At 40.5% G+C, this 27,500-nt stretch overlaps 1 protein-coding gene across 2 annotated transcripts in view; it reads right to left on the bottom strand.

The window, feature by feature from the left end:
* Nucleotides 1–27,500, bottom strand: part of map3k4 (mitogen-activated protein kinase kinase kinase 4) — a 48,357-nt gene that overhangs the window by 18,797 nt on the left and 2,060 nt on the right. For both annotated transcript variants that reach the window (XM_060864446.1, XM_060864447.1), the window contains exons 2-10: nt 26,711–26,901; nt 15,229–16,544; nt 12,162–12,419; nt 10,091–10,246; nt 6,916–7,073; nt 6,644–6,760; nt 6,405–6,504; nt 5,149–5,232; nt 2,042–2,311 (exon numbers count right to left, since the gene is read on the bottom strand). In XM_060864446.1, the coding sequence (XP_060720429.1) occupies nt 2,042–2,311; nt 5,149–5,232; nt 6,405–6,504; nt 6,644–6,760; nt 6,916–7,073; nt 10,091–10,246; nt 12,162–12,419; nt 15,229–16,544; nt 26,711–26,901 (2,650 nt within the window). The remainder of the gene's footprint in view (nt 1–2,041; nt 2,312–5,148; nt 5,233–6,404; nt 6,505–6,643; nt 6,761–6,915; nt 7,074–10,090; nt 10,247–12,161; nt 12,420–15,228; nt 16,545–26,710; nt 26,902–27,500) is intronic.

Here is a 27,500-nt window from a genome sequence, read left to right as displayed (position 1 = left end):
GTACAATATTTCAGTTGTTGCTGTTTTTGCACAATCTTATACATTATCTCAGGGACCTGCTGCTAAGAAACTGTGTTCATTGTAGTATTACTGCACGCAATATTGTCTGAACTTACAGTATTTACATATAGTATTGACACTGGTCGGTCGGCGCTGTTTTTTTGTATAGTCTTTTGTGTATTGTCTTTTTTTGTATTTTGTGTATTGTCTTTTTTTGTATTTTGTGTATTGTCTTTTTTTGTATTTTGTGTATTGTCTTTTTTTGTATTTTGTGTATTGTCTTGCCCTGCACTCTCTTGCCCTGCACTCTCTTGCCCTGCACTCTCTTGCCCTGCACTCTCTTGCCCTGCACTCTCTTGCCCTGCACTCTCTTGCCCTGCACTCTCTTGCCCTGCACTCTCTTGCCCTGCACTCTCTTGCCCTGCACTCTCTTGCCCTGCACTCTCTTGCCCTGCACAGTTTGCACCAGGTTGCACAGATGCACTTTATGTGGCTAGGACTAACTTACTTAAGTCCTTAGCTCTGTCTTTGTTTTATGTAGCACCACAGTCCTGGAGAAACGTTGTCTCATTTCACTGTGTACTGCAACAGCTATATATGGTTGAAATGACAATAAAAGCTACTTGACTTGACATTATGCATCGTCCTGTGGTTTTCCTTCAGGCATGTGAATCTCTCATTTGATTGTCAAAGTAAAAATGTTACTTTCCCAAAGAAAAAATAAAGACTTTGTGTAACAGAGAAATTTGTATTGTGGTGTAAATCTAATTATCTGCAAGCAGTGTACTCTGTGTTCTTTCAGCTTGTAACACCTTAAATGAGTCATTCAACTTCACAACAAATGATGAGGTGGCAGCTGGCAACAGTACTGTACTGAAGTACATGGCGTATATTTAAACAGACTACATATAAAACTATGCAATAACTAACATGTTTGCAGTTCTATTACATAATATGTATGGAGCTGTGAAGATCACATCATGCAGTAAAGTATATGAAAGTTGTGTAAGAAAAGCAATAAGATTAAGAAAACAGGTCTATGTAAGCAATGAAGCTAGCTAACTGCCACAGTTTGGGAATTTATACAGTGACTGTCTTACTCGTATCTCCAGTGTCAGTAAACCACTTACCCAATAAACACAGTCCAGCCTAGTCAATCACTGATAGTGCAAAACATCACTTCATCTTTCTCTTCATATCGTACCCGGTCAAATCCTCATAGGGATAAATTCATTCATTCATTCATTCATTCATCTTCTACCGCTTATCCGAACTACCTCGGGTCACGAGGAGCCTGTGCCTATCTCAGGCGTCATCGGGCATCATGGCAGGATACACCCTGGACGGAGTGCCAACCCATCGCAGGGCACACACACACACTTTGTGAAAATACGGAGAGGTAATTTATCCCTATCTGTTTTAGGGTATACTCTCACTAGATCAGTACTGTACACATCTGACCCCCAAATGCAGGTCGACTGACAAATGATTATGCCACACCATGCCCAAGACCGCTTGAAAATGTGGGCTCAGGCATAGTTCAGCTGGACTCAGGCATGCATGAAGTGTGATCGCAAATCATGGCCAAGCATCCTGGTTAGAACTACCATTATTTGCGACTTGGTATTATGGACTTTGTAATATCAGTTTTTAATAGTATATAAATAGTAGATTTTCAGGCTACTTGTTCAGACAAGCAAGTAAAATTCTCCTTCACTTGCTAATTCAAAAAATTTGTAAGTCCTGGACAAGAACTCATGTGGCAAAAGTATGTGGACAACGGACCATCACACGCATGTGTGAGCCGTTCTTAAACTGTTGCCACAAATTTGAAAGCAAACACATATATGTGTGTGTGTGTGTGTGTGTGTGTGTGTGTGTGTATATATACATACACACACACACACACACACACACACACACACACACACACACACACACATCTTGCAAATTCTCCCAAGGTATGAATTTGAACACAACTGTATATATATTATACATTTCAGAGGCTTTACAAGCAGTACAACATTATCGCTCAATTTACCTTCATCGCTTTCAAGGTATCTGCTGTCTCTATCCGTGGTACCAGTTTGACCACAGTCCCATCCCATAGGGCCCAGCTGGCCTCAACAGGCACATCTCCAGCACCATGCTTGCTCATAAGAAGGTAGGCCTCATCCTCAGGGATCTCGTCTGGCTCCTTGGAACACTCATTCCCTGCCGCAGCATTCAGTAGCTGCAAGATGGTGTGCCGCTGGTCTATCAGGCTGTACGGGACAAAGACCTGAAGTTCATCTAACCCTGGGATAAGAACCTGCAGAGTAAGTAAAGCATTTAAATTTGAAAACACGCTCATGCATGCATGAACATAAACGCAGCCGTGGACAAAGGTTTCGAGAATGACACAAATAATCATTTTCACAATGTTTTTACAAAGGCTATTTGCATCTACTCCAGAATGTTACAGATGAGTGTTGACGAGAACAAGGCTGAAGATCACATTGTCATGCTGATTAAGTTCAGTATAAAATAACAGTCTAGAAGCTTTAAAAAAAGGGTGGTGCTTGAAATCATTGTTGTTCCTCTGTCAACCATGGTTACCTGCAAGGAAACATGTGCTGTGATCATTGGCAGTAGTCCGGCTAGTAAAATTGCAGCTAAATCAACCATCGGATTATCGAGAACTTCAAGGAGAGAGGTTTAACTGTTTGTAAAGAAAGCTTCAGTGCACCCAATAAACGTCCACCCAGTAGCAGGACCATCTCCTAAAGTTGATTTATCTGTGGGATCAGGGCACCACCAGTGCAGAGCTTGCTCAGGAATGACAGGAGGCAGATGTGGAACCATTCATTTGTTGGGTTGCTTCTCAGTCAAGGGAGTGGGCTCACTCGCAATTTTGCCAAAGAACACCATGAATAAAGAATGATACAAAAACATCCTCTTATGCACCAAAAAGAACCGGGTGCTGGTTCAGAGCTAGTGCTGGTGCTGGTTCAAAGTTCTAAGAACCGGTTTGCCTTTCCACCGGCTAGAGAGCCGTCACAGAGCCGAGTCTGACGTCACTGTATACGTGTCACGTGTCCCAGCAACTTTAGCGCAGCAGCGGCAAACACAAACACAACAATGGCGGACGTTGCTTTACTGTTAATGCTCATGGCTTTGTGAACCTACATTAACACCAAACGCGGCGAATCCAACGTGTACGTGCAGCTCCATGTAATCTGTATATACGGAGGTTGTTATCGAGAAAGTACATAACGTTATTTTATCATTAACACAGAAAAAAGTTAGCCTTAGCATGTAGCTACTTACTATCATGTGTGCTGATAATGTATCATATCGCGGTAAAGTAAAAGTGTATTAAACATTAGTATACTTAAGGTACATTAACAAATGCACTAACAGTAGCCCCGCCCACAGCCCCTGACACAAGCGGTTCTTAAGTCTAGACCAGCAACGTTTTGGTGCTACTTAAGAACCACTTTTCCTGGTTCAGAGCCGGTGCTTTGGCTGTCGAAAAAGAAAGAACTGGTTCTAAATTAGGCTCCGAACCAGCACTCAAACTGCATCGGTGGAAAAGGGGCATTAGAGCAGGCCACCAAGAACAGTTTGGTGGCGAACAATGCCTTTTCCAGTATGATGGAGCACCTTGCCATAAAGCAAAAGTGATAACTATGTGGCTTGGTGAACAAAACATCAATTTATGGTCCATGGCCAGGAAACTCCTCAGACCTTAATCCTATTTATAACTTGTGGTCAATCCTCAAGAGGCGGGTGAACAAACAAATACCCACAAATTCTGACAAACTCCAAGCATTGATTATCCAAAAATGGGCTGCCATCAGTCAGGATGTGGCCCAGATGCTGATTTACAGCATGCCAGGGTGAAATGCAGAGGTCTTGTAAAAGAAAAGTCAACACTGCAAATATTGACCCTTTGCATACACTTAATATAATTGTCACTAAAAGCCTTTGACACTTGATTTTTATTATACTTCAGTTTACCATAGTGACAAAAGGCAAAAAGATATAAAAACACTGAAACAGCTGACTTTTGACCATGTGGCTGTACATGTTGGTTCTATCACCGTTTCATTTATCAAACTCTTAGTAAAGTTGTACACATCTGTGTAATCCAAACCAAAAAAACAAACTTCCATACACATCTGTGTGTGTGTGTGTGTGTGTGTGTGTGTGTGTGTATGTATATATATATATATATATATATATATATATATATATATATATATATATATATATATATATATATGTGTGTGTGTGTGTGTGTATGTGTATATATACATGCAAACTTATATATATATATATATATATATATATATATATATATATATATATATATATATATACACACACATACACACATGCATATATAAATATATATATATATATATATATATATATACACACACATACATATACATATAGATCACCTGTAACATGCAAAGTGACTTTATTGGTCATGCCAATAAAGCTTGTTGAAGCTTGTTGACAACCACGTTAACTGCATAATAGTACAGGTACATAGAGAGCTGAGAGCATGAAAAGAATGATCAGTGGAACAATGAAAGGCAAAAAAGGAAAGTATTTTGACTTATTTCTATTTCAATAAAAATATTTACTATAATAATATATATAATATTTATATATAATAATGTATATAAAATATTATTAGTAATAAGTGAGCACTAAAACTTCCATCACTGTTTATGGCGTTCGATTGTGCACAAACACTCCAGCCCATCCTCAAACTTGTACAGCAGGATTTCTTGTCATAAATGAGTGCACAGTTTTATTTACAGTGGTGAGCACAAAAGCACCACAGAACACGCACTCACATTAATGTAAACCAGATTTTCACCCGAACTCTCAACAATTCATATACAGATACAGACAATACAAATAGTGCTACTGAGCCTATGCCACCTTTATTAATAAGAGACAGAATTAACCTCAGACTTTCTTTGCTTATATTGTAATTTCATTAGATGATTTGCAGTTCTATTGCAAACAGACAAGAATTAACTTCTCAAATGATTAGACATCCCTGATATAAAAAGTAGCAGTGCATCAAGTCTGAGAATGGTCACTACCAGAGGACTGTATTTACAGTAAGACAAAGAGAAAAAGTACCTTGACATAATTTTTATCTTTCAGAGCTTGGAGAATACAAGGCACTCCACTGGCTAGGATGAAGTCAGCAGCAATCTCTAGGTCCTGCATGTAAACAAGCAAACAAGCAAATAAATAAATAAATATACACACACACACACACATTATATATATAGACACACACACACACACACTATCCATCTATCCATCCATCCATTTATCTATCCATCTATCTACCTATCAAATCAAATAAATTTTTATGTCACATACACATACATACAGGGTACGATATGCAGTGAAGAATAAAAATAAGAATAAAAAAATATAAAAAGTATAAAAAAGCAAGAAATAAAATAAGAATAAAATAATAAAAAGTATAAACTACATAAGAAAACTATATAAAAATATAGATGAAGAAATAATGTATATACATATGCATAATATAAATATACTATATATAGATAGATAGAGAGATAGAGAGAGAGAGAGAGAGAGAGAGAGAGAGAGAGAGAGAGAGAGAGAGAGATGGGCATAGGGGTGGGGGTGTGTGTTTGACGTTCTGCAGTGAAGTCAGACCACCTACAAACAATTTTGCCCAAGGTAGCAATGTTGCACTTCCATATAAGGATCATTGACAATTTTAATTAAGGAATTACATTAAAAATGAGAGCTCAAAAAGTCTCTACAAGTTGCCAGACTTCACTTCTCAAATCTTAAAACCAGCAGCTGTAATTTGAGCTTCAGCGCTATATTGAATGCAGGCCAGTGACATTTGGCCTTCAGGTCTTTCCAGCTTTCCAGCTAGTGACATACAGGTAAGCCATCAGAAATATTCACGCTGGGCTTTGGGTGCTCAAGAAGTAAAGGACAGAGAATTCTAACATCAGATGTGTTTGGCTGACCTCTGATCTGGAGCAGGGTTGGTGAAGCTGTGTATTTTGTCATAATGCGTTATATTTAATAGTGATTATTTATGTGGAAGCAGGAACAGCTACAGACCCAGTGCTTAACCAATTAAAAAGCTGGGTCAGCTCATTGGGCCAATTTGTACCACCCTCAAGGTTCCTCACTGCTATTCTTGAAGTCAGGGAACAGTTTCAGTGTCAGCTACAGAGTAGCTACAGTGTGATTAACACCAACGATAAAAACGCTGCCTTTTTAGCCAATTTCAACTAATTTTTAAAATGAGATAGGAAGAAAGGTTCGGAGTCGATAAAAAAAAAACAAGAACAAAAACAAACATAAAAGACGGTTAAAGATACTTTTGATTGTCTTACCTTACGTAGCATTTTGGCAAAGCCCAGTGCTTTAGATGCTCGCTCCCTAGCTTCATGGAAAAGCTCTTTGAGAGAGCGACTTGTCTCAATCACAGATCGCCTGTGTAGCCAGTCATACATTTGTCATGTAATACAACACACAAACCTCAAGATCTTGATCTGTTCATTAACAAAAAACTTTGTGTACATCTTGATACGTTTTCTTGATGCGTATTTGCTAGTGTCATTTAGCACGTTACCTGATCTCATCCAAGGCAGTACTGCCATCAGCACTTTCCCAAAACTCATCACAACTCTTCTGAAGGCCTCTGTCCAAAAAGTCCCCAGTTGATCTCAGCAGCATGCCAGCAATGTCACTAAACGTCCAAAACAGAACATTGAATTTATTAAAAAAAAAAACAAACAAAAAAAACCTCTATTTAGTCTAGTTGACAAAAAAGAAGCTATATTTGAAGCTATAACCAGTTGAGAGGTTGAAAAAAGATTCAACAAAAAGACTCTTTAAATTTACCAAAAGAGCTTCCCAGACTGTGCTTCTCCACCACGAATGTATGGAGTGATGACCTTTGTGAAGTTCCACTCCTCCTCAAGTAGATTTTTCAGGCTGTGTGAAGCTTGTGGAAGCTGCTGCAACATCTCAATCCAACTGCGCATGTAGCCAAAATAAACCTGCATACATTATTGAGTGTTGCTCTATTAGAAAGTATTAGGTTAGGGCTTGGTCAGAAGGACACAGAGTAGGCAATCTGCTTACACTCATATAACTCAATAACACTAGATCTATCGACCATTCCAGCTTCTACAGTCTTTCTCCTTTGCACGTATCACAGATCGATTCTTCCACTCTCCCTTTAACCTCTTTTGTTTCTATGATTTTGCTACTCTCAAGACTGAACTCGTCTAATCCGATCATACCGCTCTTTGGTTTACCGTGGAACTTTGTGCCTTTGAATCTGTGAGTAAGCATTTTTATGCCCCATTTCCACCGAGGCAGTTTGAGTGCTGGTTCGGAGCCAGAGCCTAATTTAGAACCAGTTCTTTCTTTTTCGACAGCCAAAGCACCGGCTCTGAACCAGGAAAAGTGGTTCTTAAGTAGCACCAAAACGTTGCTGGTCTAGACTTAAGAACCGCTTGTGTCAGGGGCTGTGGGCGGGGCTACTGTTAGCGCATTTGATAATGTACCTTAAGTATACTAATGTTTAATACACTTTTACTTTACCGCAATATGATACATTATCAGCACACATGATAGTAAGTAGCTACATGCTAAGGCTAACATTTTTTCTGTGTTAATGATAAAATAACGTTATGTACTTTCTCGATAACAACCTCCGTTTATACAGATTACATGGAGCTGCACGTACACGTTGGATTCGCCGCGTTTGGTGTTAATGTAGGTTCACAAAGCCATGAGCATTAACAGTAAAGCAACATCCGCCATTGTTGATGTGTTTGCCGCTGCTGCGTTAACGTTGCTGGGACACGTGACACGTATACAGTGACGTCAGACTCGGCTCTGTGACGGCTCTCTAGCCGGTGGAAAGGCAAACCGGTTCTTAGAAGGTTCGCCAGTGGAACCTACTTTGAACCAGCACCAGTGCTAGCTCTGAACCAGCACCCGGTTCTTTTTGGTGGAAAAGGGGCACTAGTGCTTATACACTAAAACTGGCCTCACTCTCTTGCCACAACCTACTGTGAACATTTGCTCAAGGATACAGGGATGCAAATGTTGCTTGCTTCACTTATTATACTGTACCTGTCATGAGCAGTGGAAGTGATAAGTTCAAAACCCTCTTTGCCACTAAAAAAAATCTTCAAGCCACCTGTAATAAATACCATTGGGTGTGACGCTTTTTAACTGACAAAATTAGTCTGATCTACCAACACTTCTCAGCTGTCTATTCATTTGAAGTCTCACTTTTTTGTACACACTTTGGCCCACTTTGCAACCACTGGCACTGACACTCTGTACTCATTACTAAATCTAATCCTTCTACCTAACTACTTCTAGTCCTAGTTTAAGCATGCTCCAACCTCCCTTATCGAGATTATCAATTATCCAACACCCCACTTTCTAGTTCTGTCCCTCTACACCAGGGGTCGGCAACCCGAGGCTCCGGAGCCGCAAGTGGCTCTTTCATCCCTCTGCTGCAGCTCCCTGTAGATTTGGAAAATAAATATTTAATTTAAATTTATTTTATTTTAGTTAGTTAGTTTTTAAAAAAAAATTTAATTCTAAATTCTAAGATTATGATGCTCTTGTAACATTAAAATAAAAAATGTTTAATTTGTTTGTCGCTCAAAATATGCGTCATAACCGCCGACTTGCGAAATCCGACACACAGAAGCAGACGCATTTTTGCTTGGCTGCAGCCTGCAAGTTAAAATTTTGATGTCATGAATACGAAGAGGACTCAATTAGACATTGAACATTTTATTTAAAAGTAACCTTCAACCCAGCATCTTTTTTGTTAAGGTTAGTTCAAACTGTTAGTTCAAACCCGTTTTTCTGTGGGAAACGGGTCCAAATGGCTCTTTGAGTGTTAAAGGTTGCCGACCCCTGGTCTACACCATAAAACTCCTGTGGTTATGTCAATCTTAAGAAACATAGCCTTGATCTTTCTTATCACGGATATATTTCCAATCTACCATTTCTGTCTAAATTGCTAGAACAAGTGGTAGCCAATTAATTACAGAACTACATTGGCACCAACAATATTTAAGTCTTTCAAGGCAAAAAAGTTTCTAATGCTCTCCTTCTGTCTACTGATTCTGGTACTAATAGTATCATTTTTCTCCTAGACCTCACTGCAGTCGTTGACACTGTGCCCCTTACATATCGTCGCTGTCGGGCGGAAACCTCGTATGTCCAAATTTGGTCAATTTCATATTTTTTCACATATCGATGCTATTGGTCAGTCCCCACGTGGGTCTGTTATTTTTACAAGTTATTAACCAATCTAAAGTCTTGAAAATAGCTTGAGCGCAAATCTCATAACTCCATTGGACACTTCAACTGTCCACCTCTTCCTCACTCCGCGGGAGAGCTTCACGGCATATTTCTCCTCAAGAAGAGTCGCAACGAATCAACACGTCTTCTGAGGTAAATGTCTTCAAAACACTGGGCTCAAAGAAAAAAAAATCTTGACCCCCGCTAGTTCTGGTGCTCGTCTGAGGACAGGAATTTAGCGCAAGACAATCCACTGCAACACGGACTAAACCCTGTGCACTGCAGATAAGGTACGGCGTTTTTTTTAATTTCCTGAAAAGTAACGGTTTTGGAGATACGAGGATTCCGCCTGACAGCGACGATATTCTTCCTTCTTCTCTGTAAATCATCTACTGACCTACTTCTTGGTCTCCTCCTCTTCATCATAGATTTTCTCTATTGTTATGCGATTGGTACAAAGATTTACAACAGCATTAGCTGCATGCATCCATGATCTGAAAACATTTTAAGCCAAATCCAGATATACAGTATGCCCCTGAATTGGTTTTGGCACAGGAACACTCTCAATCTTCTGGTCGTGAGCATTTAGTGGTCTGGAGATGTTATATATTTGGACACTACTACAAAATTTAGTGTAAAAAGGAGAAGGGATTATTTATCATGACAGAAATGAAAATGCTCTTTGACTAGCATTACAGCTTAGAACATGTTAATAAAATGACAACCACTAACTTGCCTCTAACATTTCATGAAGATCTTCCTCAAATTCATCAATGTTGGCCTCCTTGGTCTGCAGTCCTTGTGAGTCAGAAATGATGCCACGTAGCATGAACTGGTAGTACTGTTTCATCAAAAGCCCACCTTTCAGTACTTCCTTACACTCACGCACCAACTGCAACACAAACAAAATTAGTTCTTTTACAAAATGACAAAAAAACATGAACTATAGAAATTACACACTCAAATTTGGAAGCTATATTTAATCTATGGAATCAAATCATATCATATATCAGAGTAAAGTCTCGAGTCTCTGAATTAATGTCTAACTCATGATTGAAACGTTTAGACATGCGCTTGAAACAACTTTAATGAAATTGTTAACTGTAGGTGGTTTATTGCACGTAAGTAAATCAGTGCTGAACATTTTTGCAACTAAATCTTGTATTTATGGCTTCTTATTTGAAGTGATTCATTCATTCATTCATCTTCTACCGCTTATCCGAACTACCTCGGGTCACAGGGAGCCTGTGCCTATCTCAGGCATCATCGGGCATCAAGGCAGGATACACCCTGGACGGAGTGCCAACCCATCGCAGGGCACACACACACTCTCATTCACTCACGCAATCACACACTACGGACAATTTTCCAATCAACCTACCATGCATGTCTTTGGACCGGGGGAGGAAACCGGAGTACCCGGAGGAAACCCCCGAGGCACGGGGAGAACATGCAAACTCCACACACACGAGGAGGAGGCGGGAACCCCGAACTTGGAGGTGTGAGGCGAACGTGCTAACCACTAAGCCACCGTGCCCCCCTTATTTGAAGTGATATTTAGGGTAATTTAGAGGGTCTGTTTTTTTTCACATTTTGCCATCTTAAACACTTTTTAAAATCACCATTTAGAACCATGAGGAATACCTCTATTCAGTAGTATTTGTAAATTTGGGCACTGATGTCAGGCAAAGAAACTTACATTACGTTTAACTTACGTTAAAAAATGACGTTTTAATTTATCCTAAGGCCATCCTTAAAAATATTTTGGTTTGCAGTAACAGTTAAAAAAAACAAAAAAAAAACAAAGGGTCAGTAGGTAGGTCTATATTTTTATAAATTGTATAAGTACAATTTTGGTGACGGTGATTTCGTAGGTATGAATTTAAACAAATTAGCATATCGTGACATCACTGACTGGGTCTTCAACCCGATCCTTCGGGCGCATCATTGCAAATGTAGGACAGAAAACATCTCACCATAAAAGGCTAGACTTTTAAAAATGTACTTTAAAGGCCACCAGGGACTTTGAGTGCCTCTGAGTTTGTACAGGAATTTGCCACCATCCTCTAGAACCGTCTTGTTTCAGCAAAAAAAAATAAAATAAAATAAAAAAATAAATAAATAAAAAAAGTTGCCACTATTGCCTCAGACTCACTCATTAGGGCTTAATATAAATTCAATTTTAACTAATTTGTATTCTATATTTTTATATTTCTGTCCATTATTTACAATATTACACAAATAAAATGAACTAACCCAAACTATAGGCTAATATCAAACCTCCATTTTATCTCCAATATCCAATAAAAGGTTGAAGTTCAGCAGCTATGCTCATACTTGCAGGTTTTAAAACTTAACACAGTTTCACATTCATTCATCCCTTAGCTCACATTACAGTACAACAAAATGCACTGATTAGTAAATTACCTTCTACAGGACCCTCCTCAGGACTGTGTGCCATTACTTGTGTTACTCTGTCTTATGCAGTCTTATGCAGGGCACACACACACACACTCGCATTCACTCACGCAATCACAATTTTCCAGAGATGCCAATCAACCTACCATGCATGTCTTTGGACCGGGGGAGGAAACCGGAGTACCCAGAGGAAACCCCCGAGGCACGGGGAGAACATGCAAACTCCACACACACAAGGTGGAGGCGGGAATCGAACCCCCAACCCTGGAGGTGTGAGGCGAACGTGCTAACCACTAAGCCACCGTGCCCCCCATGATACTTAATCATGAATTCAAATTCAACACACAATTCAAAACATCATACATATTTGCACACAGAAAATAAAGCACCTGTTTAATGCTGAGCAGTGAGGGCTTTCCAGCAGGTCTTTGTTCCAGGCGCAGTTTGAGGCACTCATGAATGACGTTCAGCAGGACGCGGCAGAGCACCAAGAAGGCTGGACGAAATGAGGGTAGGTTCATATTTTGTAGTTCCAAACATGATACTCGCCCTGAAGCAGACTCCTCTTCCAAATATCCAGCCAGGTGTCGAGAGAGTTCAGGCAGGTAATCACTGTACAGCAATGAACAGTCTGGAACCTCAGACAACTGAAACATACAAATAAAATTCTTGAAAATAATTGTGTGTACACATAATCGGAAACCCATATACTGGTTATACAGAGTAAACGGGTGGGTCGCAATGGTCTTTAAGAATGGGTCACGGACTCTTGGAAAGAAAAAGAAAATGTTGCTGAACAAAAATAAAGGATAAATCATAAAATACTAAAACTGCAAAACAAACAAACAAACAAACAAACAAAAAAAAAAAACTATTTTAAAAATGTCATTTCTATTTTAATGCCAAGCACATCCTACAGATGCTCGATTGGATTAGCCACCTTGAACCCTTATTCATCAAAACATTCCTAAACAATTGTGGTTGGACACTGCCATGAAAATGTATACTTGTTCTGCATCTGTGGTTAGGTAGTGTGTGTGATGCATTGTGTGTTCTGACACGTGTCTACTATAGCCTGAATTACTATTGCTGCTCAACCTGGGAAGGGCGATGAGACCATCTCAATTTTAATTTTATTTTAACTTGCAATTTAACATTCACCATTCTAAAGGTAATAACGATTGTTTACAAATTGAGAGCCTTTAAGAGAGTTGCAAAACTTCCCAGGAGTGGGTTTCCCATCAAGGTCAGTCTAAGGTCAGATTGTTTAATGTCCAAACAACAAAAGCATGTGACTTACAGGCTCCCACAAGCAGATAAAAATCTGTTGGGGTTTGTTTAATACCTGAAAATATGTTTTTTATAGAAGTGTGTAATGACCACAAAATTATCATTGAACCCTTCTGCAGACTCGTCTGCATTCCTATGCAAATTCAAGTCAACTTGACCTTGTCTGTTTTGACGGCTGATAAAAAAAAAAGTATATATTTTTTTTCACCTTTTTAGTCTAACTTGTTTCCAACATATTAACATGTATTTTGCAAAATTTGGTATAATAAACCTCATATGTAAAAATGCCTCATTTTTTAGTAAAAAAAAAAAAAAAACAGAAATTTTGAATTATTTTCACTATAGAGGCACAAAAGTTACAGGCTGGTATATTTCAAAGCCAGGAGATTGTTTTGAAACCATTTTGACCATTTTTAATGTCAGCAGGTCAAATTGACTTGAATGCTTATAAATCAAAAATTATACAATTATCACCATTCTGTGTGATCAGCCTTACATTTGTGAATATTTTGCACTTGTAATGTCTATTTTGCCCACCAGATGTCATCTGATCACTCACACAGAGAGCGAGAGAGAACGAGAGAGAGAGCGAGAGAGAGAGAGAGAGGAGAGAGAGAGAGAAGAGAGAGAGAGAGAAGAGAGAGAGAGAGAGAAGAGAGAGAAGAGAGAGAGAGAAGAGAGAGAGAGAGAGAGAGAAGAGAGAGAAGAGAGAGAGAGAGAGAGAGAGAGAGGAGAGAGAAGAGATTGCCCCCAGCTGGACAAATGCATATAAGTGTGAAATACTTTGGAGGCCCAATGAAATGCAATACCCAATGCTTGTGTGCGCGTGTGTGTGTGTGTGTGAAACTTGTTGGTAGAGAAGATTTTGCCCCCAGCTGGATAAATGCATATAACAAGTGTGAAATCTTTACAAATGAGTAGCTTTTGTATTTTCTGGAGGCCTAATTAAATGCAATGCCCAATGCTTGTGTGTGTGTGTGTAGCATCATTTCGGTAGATCATATTTTGCCCTCTGCTAGGCAAAGGTATATAAAAAGTGTGAAATATTTACAAATGTGTAGCTTTTTTTTTCCCTGGAGGCCTAATGAAATGCAATGCCCTATTTGTGTGTGTGTGCATGTGTTTTGGGTGCGTGTGTTCTGGTTGTGGTTTTTCTGGTGCTTCTGTCTCCTCTTCAGATTCAGGGTCATTATATATATATATATATATATATATATATTTATGGCAATATACCTGAAGAAGCCAATCTGCCGCAATTCAAGGCGATTGTAAACAAAGTTCCTCTAGCCTAGGCTACTTACTGCGCTGGGTGAATGAATAGTCATGCTCTCATATCCTAGCGGTTAGCCAATCGGAGCCAAGCAACATAGCGCATTTGAATATTCATGAGAACTGGCACAAATCGAGCTGAGTCTTCCTGCAGGCTTTCTATACACACTAGAATGGCTTGAAAAAAGGTAACCAAGGCATTATTTCCACAAAAAAAATGTTAGAGTCCATGGTAAACTTCAGACATTACCACAAAAGTAATGAAATACGTGTGGCAGGGCACCTTTAAACAGCAAAGTGTGCAGTTCCACCAATAACAGTGGTGCTTAAGGAGATGTTCTGCTGATAAATTGCAGCCAGAACAATTGATGCTCTATGTCTATGCGCAAGATGGATGGACGGACTGTCTATGATTTATTTTGTATGTGACAAAATGAGACTTCAGAATTTATCAACATTTTTAAACCCCACTCCACCCCAAATCTTTTTTTTGTCTTACTGCTGTGAGGACCACTTTCACAAGTACACACTAATCATCAATGTGAAATGGGTATATTAAATATCTAATACCAAAATGGTACCAATGGTGACTCATTTCCAATTGCTGCTATCCTAAACAGGATGGTTGTTTACATAGTAAACAACACAAAATAAAAAAAAACTACATATTTTTACCCACTCGTCCAACCTCCCAGTCACATACCCCATTACCCTGAGCCCAAATTCTCACAAAATCACCCCAAACAAACTGAAATAAATGTTTCTAAAATAATAAAATCCACCAAACATGCCATCAAAGCTTCTGGTCATACACCATTACTGACCCAAACCTTTTTTTGTTGGCATATCAGACAACAAAATATGACTCGCTTAAAACCCTAGAAACTGAATCCTCACCTCTTGAGCAGGCATGTCACTCAGCAGTGCAGTCCGGGACCTCTGTAACGAGCGGTCCATGAGTTTGTGCAGTCGTAGAATGAGCTTGCGCAAACCCATCTGTTTCAGTGCCTTGTCTACGAAGGGTCTGTAGATGCCTGTTGAGCAGCACTGGATTTCACTGCTACATACTGAAAATAACTCCTCTGATAATTGATGGGAAAACTTAGATGAAATGCAAGTCATAGGATCCCGTTTGACCCCCAACTCATCCCTATCACATTCCTCTGTATTGTCTGTAAAATTGGTTGTGGTGTCATTCTCTTCATTGTGCTCTTCTTCACCATCATTCTCATGAGAGCAGCGAGGTGAAGGAATCTCAAAGACAGGCCAGCCAATATTAGAAAGGTCTCCAAGGCCCAGCACAGTACCCATCACGCGCAGCTTTTGGTTCAGATCCTGAGTAATATTGAGCCATAGGCAGAGTGCCTGCACCCTGCCCTGAAAGTCCCTTGCTGCATACTTTTCGTAATCCTTCTGCAGAGTCTGCAGGGATGGGTAGAGAGCTTCTACAGACTCCAGCAACCCCATAACACCCTTCACCTGCTCAAAGGCCAGACGCTGCCTCTGCAGGTGCTGCCTCTTGCAGGTTGAACCTGATCCCAGCAAGGCTGTTGCATCAACCTCCAGCCAAGAGCCAAGACAGGTCCCATGGTTAGCCCCTTCTGAGCAGCAATTTTTGTGTACTTCAGATACAAGTTGAGTCTCCGGTGTGGCCAGGCTGCTGTAGTCTACCTTAAAATGTAGCACCTTGTTGATGATGTCAGGAATAGCCTGTCGAGCTGTGTATAGGAACAGATCCTGGTCTGTTATGCTGCGGCGTGCATGCCAGGCTTGCAACTCCAACCAAATCACTTCATTGTTCTGTCCCATGAAGGCAGTGTTCTCCTGGCCTCGCTGTTCCTTTTCTTTCTTTTTAGATGACATGGAGGTCAGTTTGAGAAGTAGGCGCAGAGTCTCAAAAAACTTTAGGCGGTCAGCAGGACAGTCAGTTCGTGACGTCTGGCGATGAGTACGAGGTAGAGAGTGAGACATAGTGACAGGGCCCAAGCTCAGATATGGCTTCATGGGGTCCATGTTGACGGTGTTGTAGGGACCAGTCTGGGAGAGAGGACCCAACATAAAAGAGCCCTCAAAAGTCTTCTTTTTGTCCCTCTCGATGGAACGAATATTGGAGCGTTGTTTCTTGCCTTGCTTGTAACTGAACTCTTCAGTACATTCGTGTGGCCTGGCGCTTTCCTGTTCTCTCTGGGACGATGAACTGGACAGAACTTTTTCTGAAATAGCAGAAACAATGCTAAATCAGACATCAAATTTTAAAAAACATCAAAACATGCTTTAAGAACAGAAACATTAATCATAACGCAAAATTTGGCTGTACAGTTTATCAGACTTTGGCAAAAGAGTTAGATAAATACAAGATAGAAATGAAAATTATTATTTAAAAAAAATATTTGTGAATAAAAAGCACAATTCGTTTGTTGAAGGGCTCCTGTGGTAAATAATTGTTAATTACTGTAATTGCCAACTATGACACTGAGATTTTATGCAACAAAGCTTTTATCTAGTTGACTGTGCTGTTTAATGGCTCTGAGGATCAAAACTAATATTGATTGAGCTTTTCTAAAGCCTATTCGGACGGGATTAGTTTTACGTGGGGACGTGGAGTAATGCAATTTTACCTCAGGACGTCTGTAATATTAATTGGCCAATTCGCACGGGACAAGACATGTCAGTAAAACTAGCAGAAGTGGGAGGGGTAACTCGCTTTACGCACCACAGTAACCTCCTTGTCGTCATGTGCGTATGACGTTGCTTCCTGTTATCACGTGCGCAAACAGACAACATGGCGCCTCCATGCTTGCAAAACGCGCCAAAAACTACTTTTAAACAGGAAATGACGGAATTTTACCGTACATATTTACAGCGGGTCTATTCGGACGGGATTAGTATTACCTGAGGTAATTTTTCCCGGACCTTTTTACAGAAGGTAAAATTCGCCGTAATCTTTACTGACATTGTCCGTGATGATTACCGAGATCGCACATTCGGACGGGACTAAAATCACTGAGAAGCTCTGGTAATAATTACTTTACCCCCACGTCCCCACGTAAAACTAATCCCGTCCGAATAGGGCTTAACAGGGTATTGTTAATTGGAACAAATTTTTCAAGTAACTCTAAAGTTAATCATTTGTGTGCAAAATACATAAACCGAAGCAAAAACTTTGAAAATTGTCACTTGTGATTATCATTTTTCATATTTTCCCCCATGTTGTATTTAATGTCAGGAATTCAAATGTTCCTCGGTTATTACTGTAGTGGATCAGACGTACAAGATGTAGATAAATATTAAATAATATTAAATACTTCAAACTAATCACTCCAAACATCATATCGTCGCTGTCGGGCGGAAACCTCGTATGTCCAAATTTGGTCAACTTCATATTTTTTCACATATCGATGCTATTGGTCAGTCCCCACGTGGGTCTGTTATTTTTACAAGTTATTAACCAATCTAAAGTCTTGAAAATAGCTTGAGCGCAAATCTCATAACTCCATTGGACACTTCAACTGTCCACCTCTTCCTCACTCCGCGGGAGAGCTTCACGTCATATTTCTCCTCAAGAAGAGTCGCAACGAATCAACACGTCTTCTGAGGTAAATGTCTTCAAAACACTGGGCTCAAAGAAAAAAAATCTTGACCCCCGCTAGTTCTGGTGCTCGTCTGAGGACAGGAATTTAGCGCAAGACAATCCACTGCAACGCAGACTAAACCCTGTGCACTGCAGATAAGGTACGCCGTTTTTTTAATTTCCTGAAAAATAACGGTTTTGGAGATACGAGGATTCCGCCTGACAGCGACGATATGCATGTCAATATTAGGATCAGTAACTGGTCAGTATACAGTGGATATAAAAAGACTTCTTAATATACTTAAGCCTTGTTAATACTGCAGGTCTTTGTAATGTAAAAAATACCAGATAAATTACCACCATTTTCCATCTTTAATGTGGCAACAAAAAGGAAAATTTGTTAGAAAATTAAACTTGAATTGTTAGAAACAATAACCTAGTTGTACAAGTTGTAAACACCTATTTATAATGCAATGTACCGCTTGCCTCTGAATGAAACCTCATTCAAACTCGTGTTCAGAAGTAATTATTATACACCTGTCATAAATGAAGTGATTCTGATTTTGCCCCAAAATGATCAGCTGTTTCTGTATTAAGTGTATTTTGATTTTGATATTTTGGACAATTTTCTGATTTCATCCGTCAGCTGCAGCAACGGTCCTGAAAGAATTTGAAAGTCATAAGAAATTTCATTGTTGAAAGACATTTTTCAGGAAAGAAGCAGCAAATAATTTACAAAAGATTTGAAAGTAGAGAAATCTGGGCACCAATTTAACAAAAAGACAAAAAGAAAACATATCAGCGAGGTCAAGAGACCTACAGCATGAAAAAAAAGCTACAATTGACAATAAATCTGACAATTTATCTTGATTTCATTTTTTATATCACAAAAAAAATGCCATTTTAACAGTGGATTGAATACTTTTTAATATAAGAATTTTTTATGTTGTCTAATAAGAAGTTCCTTTTATTTTATAAAGACATTATAAAGTGTGTGTGTGTGTGTGTTGGAGTCCATCAGTCATGAAGCTTGGAAATGTTCCTAATTTGAAAGAAAGCCGAATTCGTAGTGTTTTTCTGAGTATGTGCTTCATGAGAAAAGTGCATGCATCGTCAGGCCTATCTTCTAGCTTTCTAGTTGGCAACTTGCTGCTTTCACACAATGAAAATCACAACTGAACCGAGTAGAAACATAAGTGATCCTAGTCATGAGATATTTTTATAGTGGTTGTCCAGCGCATGTGGATGGACTTGAAGGAACAGGATTCTGCTCATGCATATTATTCGGGGCTGGAATGCAAAACTATCCATCCATCCATCCATTTTCTACCACTTATCCGGGGCCAGGTCGCGGGTGCAGCAGTCTAAGCAGGGACGCACAGACTTCCTTCTCCCCAGACACTGCCTCCAGCTCTTCCGGGGGAATACCGAGGCGTTCCCAGGCCAGCCGAGAGACATAGTCCCTCCAGCGTGTCCTAGGTCTTCCCCGGAGCCTCCTCCCGGTTGGACATGCCCGGAACACCTCCCCAGGGAGGCGTCCGGGAGGCATCCATAAAAGATGCCCGAGCCACCTTAGCTGACTCCTCTCGATGTGGAGGAGCAGCGGCTCTACTCTGAGCTCCTCCCGAGTGACCGAGCTCATCGCCCTATCTCTAAGGGAGCGCCCAGCCACCCTGCGGAGGAAACTCATTTCGGCCGCCTGTATCCGGGATCTTGTCCTTTCGGTCATGACCCAAAGCTCATGTCCATAGGTGAGGGTAGGAACGTAGATCAGCTCAGCTCTTTCTTCACCACAACAGACCGGTATATCGACCGCATCACTGCAGAAGATACACCGATCCGCCTGTCGATCTCCCGCTCCGTCCTTCCCTCACTCGTGAACAAGACTCCAAGATACTTAAACTATATATTATTAATAGTTATATTGTTGTGTGTTTATGTGTAAGGTATAAATGGGGAGAATTTCATACCAGGTAAAATCTAAAGATTATATGAAATTCAGGAAGTCAGTAGTGAAAACACTGATGCTCAGTGTGGGAGGGTCATGGTAAACTTAACAGTGCAATTCAACTGCGTAGAATGGATATAGCATTCATGTACATGACCAGAGTAAGATCTGAAATGATTAAGCTCAAATATCATCAAATACTATCAATGACTAAATAAAATGACACAACCAACTAATAACCCAAAAACAGATGCAAAGTGTCTATAAGGCCCACTGAGCAAGTGCACACCCCAGATTCTATAGTAAACAGCAGCGTTCAGTTGGAAACAACATTACCAAGGAACAACCCTAAGATTTTCTGTAGCACATTAATAAAATATTAATAATATTACCCCACACGTAGCTGGCATTACGCCGACAATGCTTGACAGAAAACTGAATACTGAATGTAATCTACATCTAATTATCTACTTTCATTATTTATTAGTGATTATTTTGAAACAGCTGACTGTAACCTTCATTGTGATCCCCATGCTGAGAAAATTGATGGTCTAACAGACTACATAAACTTCTGTGTACACTGCTGTGCCATTCAAATTTGTGCATTGTTTTGCAAATAAGCCTTGGGTCCCTGGTAACTTGAAGGCACTGCTGAACAAACAAGAAGAGGGCATTAAAAGCTGGTAATAGGGATGGCATGAGGAGTATACATAGCTAGTTGGAGATGGGGTTTGTCACCCATTATTCCTTGACTCTCAGAAGATTTTGTCCACTAAAGCCTTACAACTGGCAACGTCTCAATCTCAGCAACTCACAACATGGATTCCCCATGGGTCACTTCTGAGACCGATGATATTTTCTATTTATACCACAGCTCGGAGGCTTATGATCGATCTTCATGGCTTACATCACTGCTATGCTGATTTGTTGTTATAGCCTGAAGAGCCATCGATCTCAACACACATCTCTGGCTGCCTGTCTGACATCTCAAACTGCATGAAGGAACACCATCATAAGCAACTGGGTGTCTCTTCATCTCTGCTGGCCCCTCAAATCAATCAAAACCTCTCTGTAAAGTTAGACTCAAACACATTCAAGCCAACGAAGACAACCAAAAACTAGGGATGCTCCGATCGATCGGCCGAAGATCGGTATCGGCCGATAATCGCATTTTATGACTCGATCGGTATTCGTTAAACTTGGCCGATCTTAGGAACCGATCGCAATTGATGACGTCAATGCGCGAGGACGTAGACGATGAGTGGGGACGTAAATGTTTTGGCACCGCAGTCATGTCATCGCCGGTGTGGAATTACTATGACGTTTCGATAAACAATGAAAAATTCGCTATTTGCCGTTTATGTTTCAAAGAAATCTCACGTGGAGGCGCATTGTCCGAAACATTTAATACGACAAACCTCATTCGGCACTTAAGAACGAGCCACCGCGAGTCGTATGGCAAATACGAAAAACTGGCAAATGCAAAAAAGGCTACAGTAACTAATAATGCGACCCTCACTCAGCCATCCATTACAGACATTCTAAGAAAACACAAACTGTACACACCAGAGCGTAAGAAAGCTAAAGAAATAACCGCGAAGATAATGGAATTTATATGCATTGACCACCAGCCTCTGTCAGTCACAGAAGACATTGGATTTAACGCCTAATTGCACATCTTGAACCACGATATAAATTGCTCTCCCAGAGTTATATCAAATCGTCTACAGCCACATAAACGGTCTACTTCACGAAAATGTGACCGTGGTGAGTTTAACTACTGACATTTGGCACTCTAGCGTACAGTATCCCCTACAGTATGTCCATGTTAAGTTTGACAGCGCAGTGGATTACTGAAGACTTTGAAAAGAGGCAAGTGATTCTCCACTCCCAGGGACTTCCTGGCTCACACACTGCTGGGGCTTTAGTCGCTAAATACAAAGACATGTTGCAGACTTGGAACATACCTGAAGAAAAAGTGCATGTCGTACTACGCGAAAATGCGAAGAATATAGAAAAGGCCACGAGAGACTGCAATTTACGCAGCATGACGTGCATGGCACACACTCTCCATTTAGTGATGCTGTGGCTATTTGCCGGCGCATTGTGGGGCATTTCATTTTACTTTAAAAATATAACAAAAATATAACAAAGGCAACATTTACAGTAACCAAGCTTGCAACGTCTTTATTTGAAAAAAGTTAAGGGTGATCAGAGAGTTTACATATCGGTTTTATAAACTTGAAGCATCAGAATCGGCATTGGTATCGGCCGATCACCATGACAAAAAAATCGGTACTCGGTATCGGTGGCAAAAATCCTGATCGGAGAATCCCTACCAAAAACCTTGGACTGACTTTTGATGCCCACTTCAACTTACAAGATCACATTTATACAATTGCATGGTGCTGTTGGACATGGTGGACATGTTAAACTAAAGCATATCCTATAATTAGCATCACAGGTGTCTTTAAAATCAGTCAGTCTGCCTATTTGAAGGGCGAAAAATAGTCATTGTTGGAATTGGAAGGAATCTTATAGACAAGCACGTTAAAGGTAAAGGCTATAAGACCGTCTCCATGCAGCTTGATGTTCCTGTGACTACAGTTGCACATATTTAGAAGTCTAAGGTCCATGGGACTGTAGCGAACCTTCCTGGACATGGCCGCAAGAGGAAATTCGATGACAAATTGAAGAGACATAATCTGAATGGTAACCAAAGAGCCCAGAACCAAAGAGATTAGAGGTGAACTCCAAGGTCAAAATATATCAGTGTCAGATCTCCATCTGTCGCTGTTAGAGCCAAAGTGGACTTAATGGAAGGCAACTCCAATGTTGAAAGCAAATCATAAAAAAGCAAGACTGGAATTTGCCAAAGTTCATAATGACAAGCCATTGACAATGACAATATTATTGTGTGGGAAAGGAGAACGCAGGCAAAAGGTTCAATGATCGTGCCACTCCATAAAACACTACAGGACAGGAGTAAATTGAATGGCACATTGCTCCTGCCCTACTGTAGGAAAAAACTATTTCGTACGTCATTTCTCTCAGCAGCCATCGGACTGTACTCAGCATTTATTCATTTATCTCCACTGGAAACAGTATAGCGACTCACTCATTTTCTACCGCTTATCCGAACTACCTCGGGTCACGGGGAGCCTGTGCCTATCTCAGGCGTCATCGGGCATCAAGGCAGGATACACCCTGGACGGAGTGCCAACCCATCGCAGGGCACACACACTCTCATTCACTCACGCAATCACACACTACGGACAATTTTCCAGAGATGCCAATCAACCTCTACAGCCACATAAACGGTCTACTTCACGAAAATGTGACCGTGGTGAGTTTAACTACTGACATTTGGCGCTCTAGCGTACAGTATCCCCTACAGTATGTCCATGTTAAGTTTGACAGCGCAGTGGATTACCGAAGACTTTGAAAAGAGGCAAGTGATTCTCCACTCCCAGGGACTTCCTGGCTCACACACTGCTGGGGCTTTAGTCGCTAAATACAAAGACATGTTGCAGACTTGGAACATACCTGAAGAAAAAGTCCATGTCGTACTACGCGAAAATGCGAAGAATATAGAAAAGGCCACGAGAGACTGCAATTTACGCAGCATGCCGTGCATGGCACACATTCTCCATTTAGTGATGCTGTGGCTATTTGCCGGCGCATTGTGGGGCATTTCATTTTACTTTAAAAATATAACAAAAATATAACAAAGGCAACATTTACAGTAACCAAGCTTGCAACATGTCTTTATTTGAAAAAAGTTAAGGGTGATCAGAGAGTTTACATATCGGTTTTATAAACTTGAAGCATCAGAATCGGCATTGGTATCGGCCGATCACCATGACAAAAAAATCGGTACTCGGTATCGATGGCAAAAATCCTGATCGGAGAATCCCTACCAAAAACCTTGGACTGACTTTTGATGCCCACTTCAACTTACAAGATCACATTTATACAATTGCATGGTGCTGTTGGACATGGTGGACATGTTAAACTAAAGCATATCCTATAATTAGCATCACAGGTGTCTTTAAAATCAGTCAGTCTGCCTATTTGAAGGGTGAAAAATAGTCATTGTTGGAATTGGAAGGAATCTTATAGACAAGCACGTTAAAGGTAAAGGCTATAAGACCGTCTCCATGCAGCTTGATGTTCCTGTGACTACAGTTGCACATATTTAGAAGTCTAAGGTCCATGGGACTGTAGCGAACCTTCCTGGACATGGCCGCAAGAGGAAATTCGATGACAAATTGAAGAGACATAATCTGAATGGTAACCAAAGAGCCCAGAACCAAAGAGATTAGAGGTGAACTCCAAGGTCAAAATATATCAGTGTCAGATCTCCATCTGTCGCTGTTAGAGCCAAAGTGGACTTAATGGAAGGCAACTCCAATGTTGAAAGCAAATCATAAAAAAGCAAGACTGGAATTTGCCAAAGTTCATAATGACAAGCCATTGACAATGACAATATTATTGTGTGGGAAAGGAGAACGCAGGCAAAAGGTTCAATGATCGTGCCACTCCATAAAACACTACAGGACAGGAGTAAATTGAATGGCACATTGCTCCTGCCCTACTGTAGGAAAAAACTATTTCGTACGTCATTTCTCTCAGCAGCCATCGGACTGTACTCAGCATTTATTCATTTATCTCCACTGGAAACAGTATAGCGACTCACTCATTTTCTACCGCTTATCCGAACTACCTCGGGTCACGGGGAGCCTGTGCCTATCTCAGGCGTCATCGGGCATCAAGGCAGGATACACCCTGGACGGAGTGCCAACCCATCGCAGGGCACACACACTCTCATTCACTCACGCAATCACACACTACGGACAATTTTCCAGAGATGCCAATCAACCTCTACAGCCACATAAACGGTCTACTTCACGAAAATGTGACCGTGGTGAGTTTAACTACTGACATTTGGCGCTCTAGCGTACAGTATCCCCTACAGTATGTCCATGTTAAGTTTGACAGCGCAGTGGATTACCGAAGACTTTGAAAAGAGGCAAGTGATTCTCCACTCCCAGGGACTTCCTGGCTCACACACTGCTGGGGCTTTAGTCGCTAAATACAAAGACATGTTGCAGACTTGGAACATACCTGAAGAAAAAGTGCATGTCGTACTACGCGAAAATGCGAAGAATATAGAAAAGGCCACGAGAGACTGCAATTTACGCAGCATGCCGTGCATGGCACACATTCTCCATTTAGTGATGCTGTGGCTATTTGCCGGCGCATTGTGGGGCATTTCATTTTACTTTAAAAATATAACAAAAATATAACAAAGGCAACATTTACAGTAACCAAGCTTGCAACATGTCTTTATTTGAAAAAAGTTAAGGGTGATCAGAGAGTTTACATATCGGTTTTATAAACTTGAAGCATCAGAATCGGCATTGGTATCGGCCGATCACCATGACAAAAAAATCGGTACTCGGTATCGATGGCAAAAATCCTGATCGGAGAATCCCTACCAAAAACCTTGGACTGACTTTTGATGCCCACTTCAACTTACAAGATCACATTTATACAATTGCATGGTGCTGTTGGACATGGTGGACATGTTAAACTAAAGCATATCCTATAATTAGCATCACAGGTGTCTTTAAAATCAGTCAGTCTGCCTATTTGAAGGGCGAAAAATAGTCATTGTTGGAATTGGAAGGAATCTTATAGACAAGCACGTTAAAGGTAAAGGCTATAAGACCGTCTCCATGCAGCTTGATGTTCCTGTGACTACAGTTGCACATATTTAGAAGTCTAAGGTCCATGGGACTGTAGCGAACCTTCCTGGACATGGCCGCAAGAGGAAATTCGATGACAAATTGAAGAGACATAATCTGAATGGTAACCAAAGAGCCCAGAACCAAAGAGATTAGAGGTGAACTCCAAGGTCAAAATATATCAGTGTCAGATCTCCATCCGTCGCTGTTAGAGCCAAAGTGGACTTAATGGAAGGCAACTCCAATGTTGAAAGCAAATCATAAAAAAGCAAGACTGGAATTTGCCAAAGTTCATAATGACAAGCCATTGACAATGACAATATTATTGTGTGGGAAAGGAGAACGCAGGCAAAAGGTTCAATGATCGTGCCACTCCATAAAACACTACAGGACAGGAGTAAATTGAATGGCACATTGCTCCTGCCCTACTGTAGGAAAAAACTATTTCGTACGTCATTTCTCTCAGCAGCCATCGGACTGTACTCAGCATTTATTCATTTATCTCCACTGGAAACAGTATAGCGACTCACTCATTTTCTACCGCTTATCCGAACTACCTCGGGTCACGGGGAGCCTGTGCCTATCTCAGGCGTCATCGGGCATCAAGGCAGAATACACCCTGGACGGAGTGCCAACCCATCAAAGGGCACACACGCACTCTCATTCACTCACGCAATCACACACTACGGACAATTTTCCAGAGATGCCAATCAACCTACCATGCATGTCTTTGGACCGGGGGAGGAAACCGGAGTACCCGGAGGAAACCCCCGAGGCACGGGGAGAACATGCAAACTCCACACACACAAGGCGGAGGTGGGAATTGAACCCCCAACCCTGGAGGTGTGAGGCGAACGTGCTAACCACTAAGCCACCGTGCCCCCCGACTTAACACATCATAGCTAATTTGCATGAAGTTCTCACATGTTGCTTGTCACTCACCTTGGTCAAAGAAACTGCATCTCAGTTGTTACTCACTAGTATGAACATAGGATCCACTTTATATTAATAGACCCCTATCACCTTTTGAATGATCTGTAACACTTTGGTGCAAAAACGAATATGGGTTTATTCCAGCAGTAAAGTGAGAAAATAATCAGGTCATGTTACCTTTTACAGGAGAGCGACCTATAGCTCTATTCTGAGTGCCTCTTAGGTGTTTCCCAGACATACGTTTCATCTGACGGGGGGTGTAGGGAGGGGAGGCACTATATAGAGAGTCCTCTTCCTGGCTGAGTTGATCCCACAACTCCTCCACATTAGAGTTTTGATGGGACACATTTTTTGGTGAGTTTGTTGGCCTGCCAAAAAAAAAAAAAAAAAGGAAAGACAGGCACATATGGTTAGAAATGTGATATAATTACATCAATATGATAATGTTAGCATCATCCTCAACAATAAGGACAATAAGAAAAATGTAATAAAACAAGAGACTGATTTTCCCTCCATTTTTTAAAAAAGAACATGAAACGTATGAATATATATTTGAATATGCTACCAGTTTTTGTCAGAAGTGTAGTAGAGGTGGAGCAAACAGCTTTGGGCCAACGCTTATAACTGGTATTTCCTTTAAGGGGCTATAAAGCAAAGTACATTTCTTTTTAATTCTTTTTCTTTCTTTTTTTTTTAAGTTTTGAGTTGATTTTATGTGATTTGGACTTTTGTACCTCATACTTTGGTGCGACTGATTTCTCAAGATGAGTTGTACCAGTTTGATTTGGAAATATCTCAGTCTACCTGTGTTTACTATGTATACTATGTTTACTTTCACTAATTTAAAGTATTAGTAAGGTAAGGTAAGGTAAATATTTATTGTCCCCAGTAGGGAAATTTGTCTTGGGCCATCACCCATGCTGCAATCATACAGTACACACATTAGACAGATACAATTCACAAAATA

The sequence above is a fragment of the Tachysurus vachellii genome, chromosome 2 (assembly GCF_030014155.1).
Source record: "Tachysurus vachellii isolate PV-2020 chromosome 2, HZAU_Pvac_v1, whole genome shotgun sequence".
Lineage (NCBI taxonomy): Eukaryota > Metazoa > Chordata > Actinopteri > Siluriformes > Bagridae > Tachysurus > Tachysurus vachellii.
The sequence above is the reverse complement of the archived record's forward strand: the minus strand, read 5'-3'. Positions and strand labels throughout refer to the sequence as shown.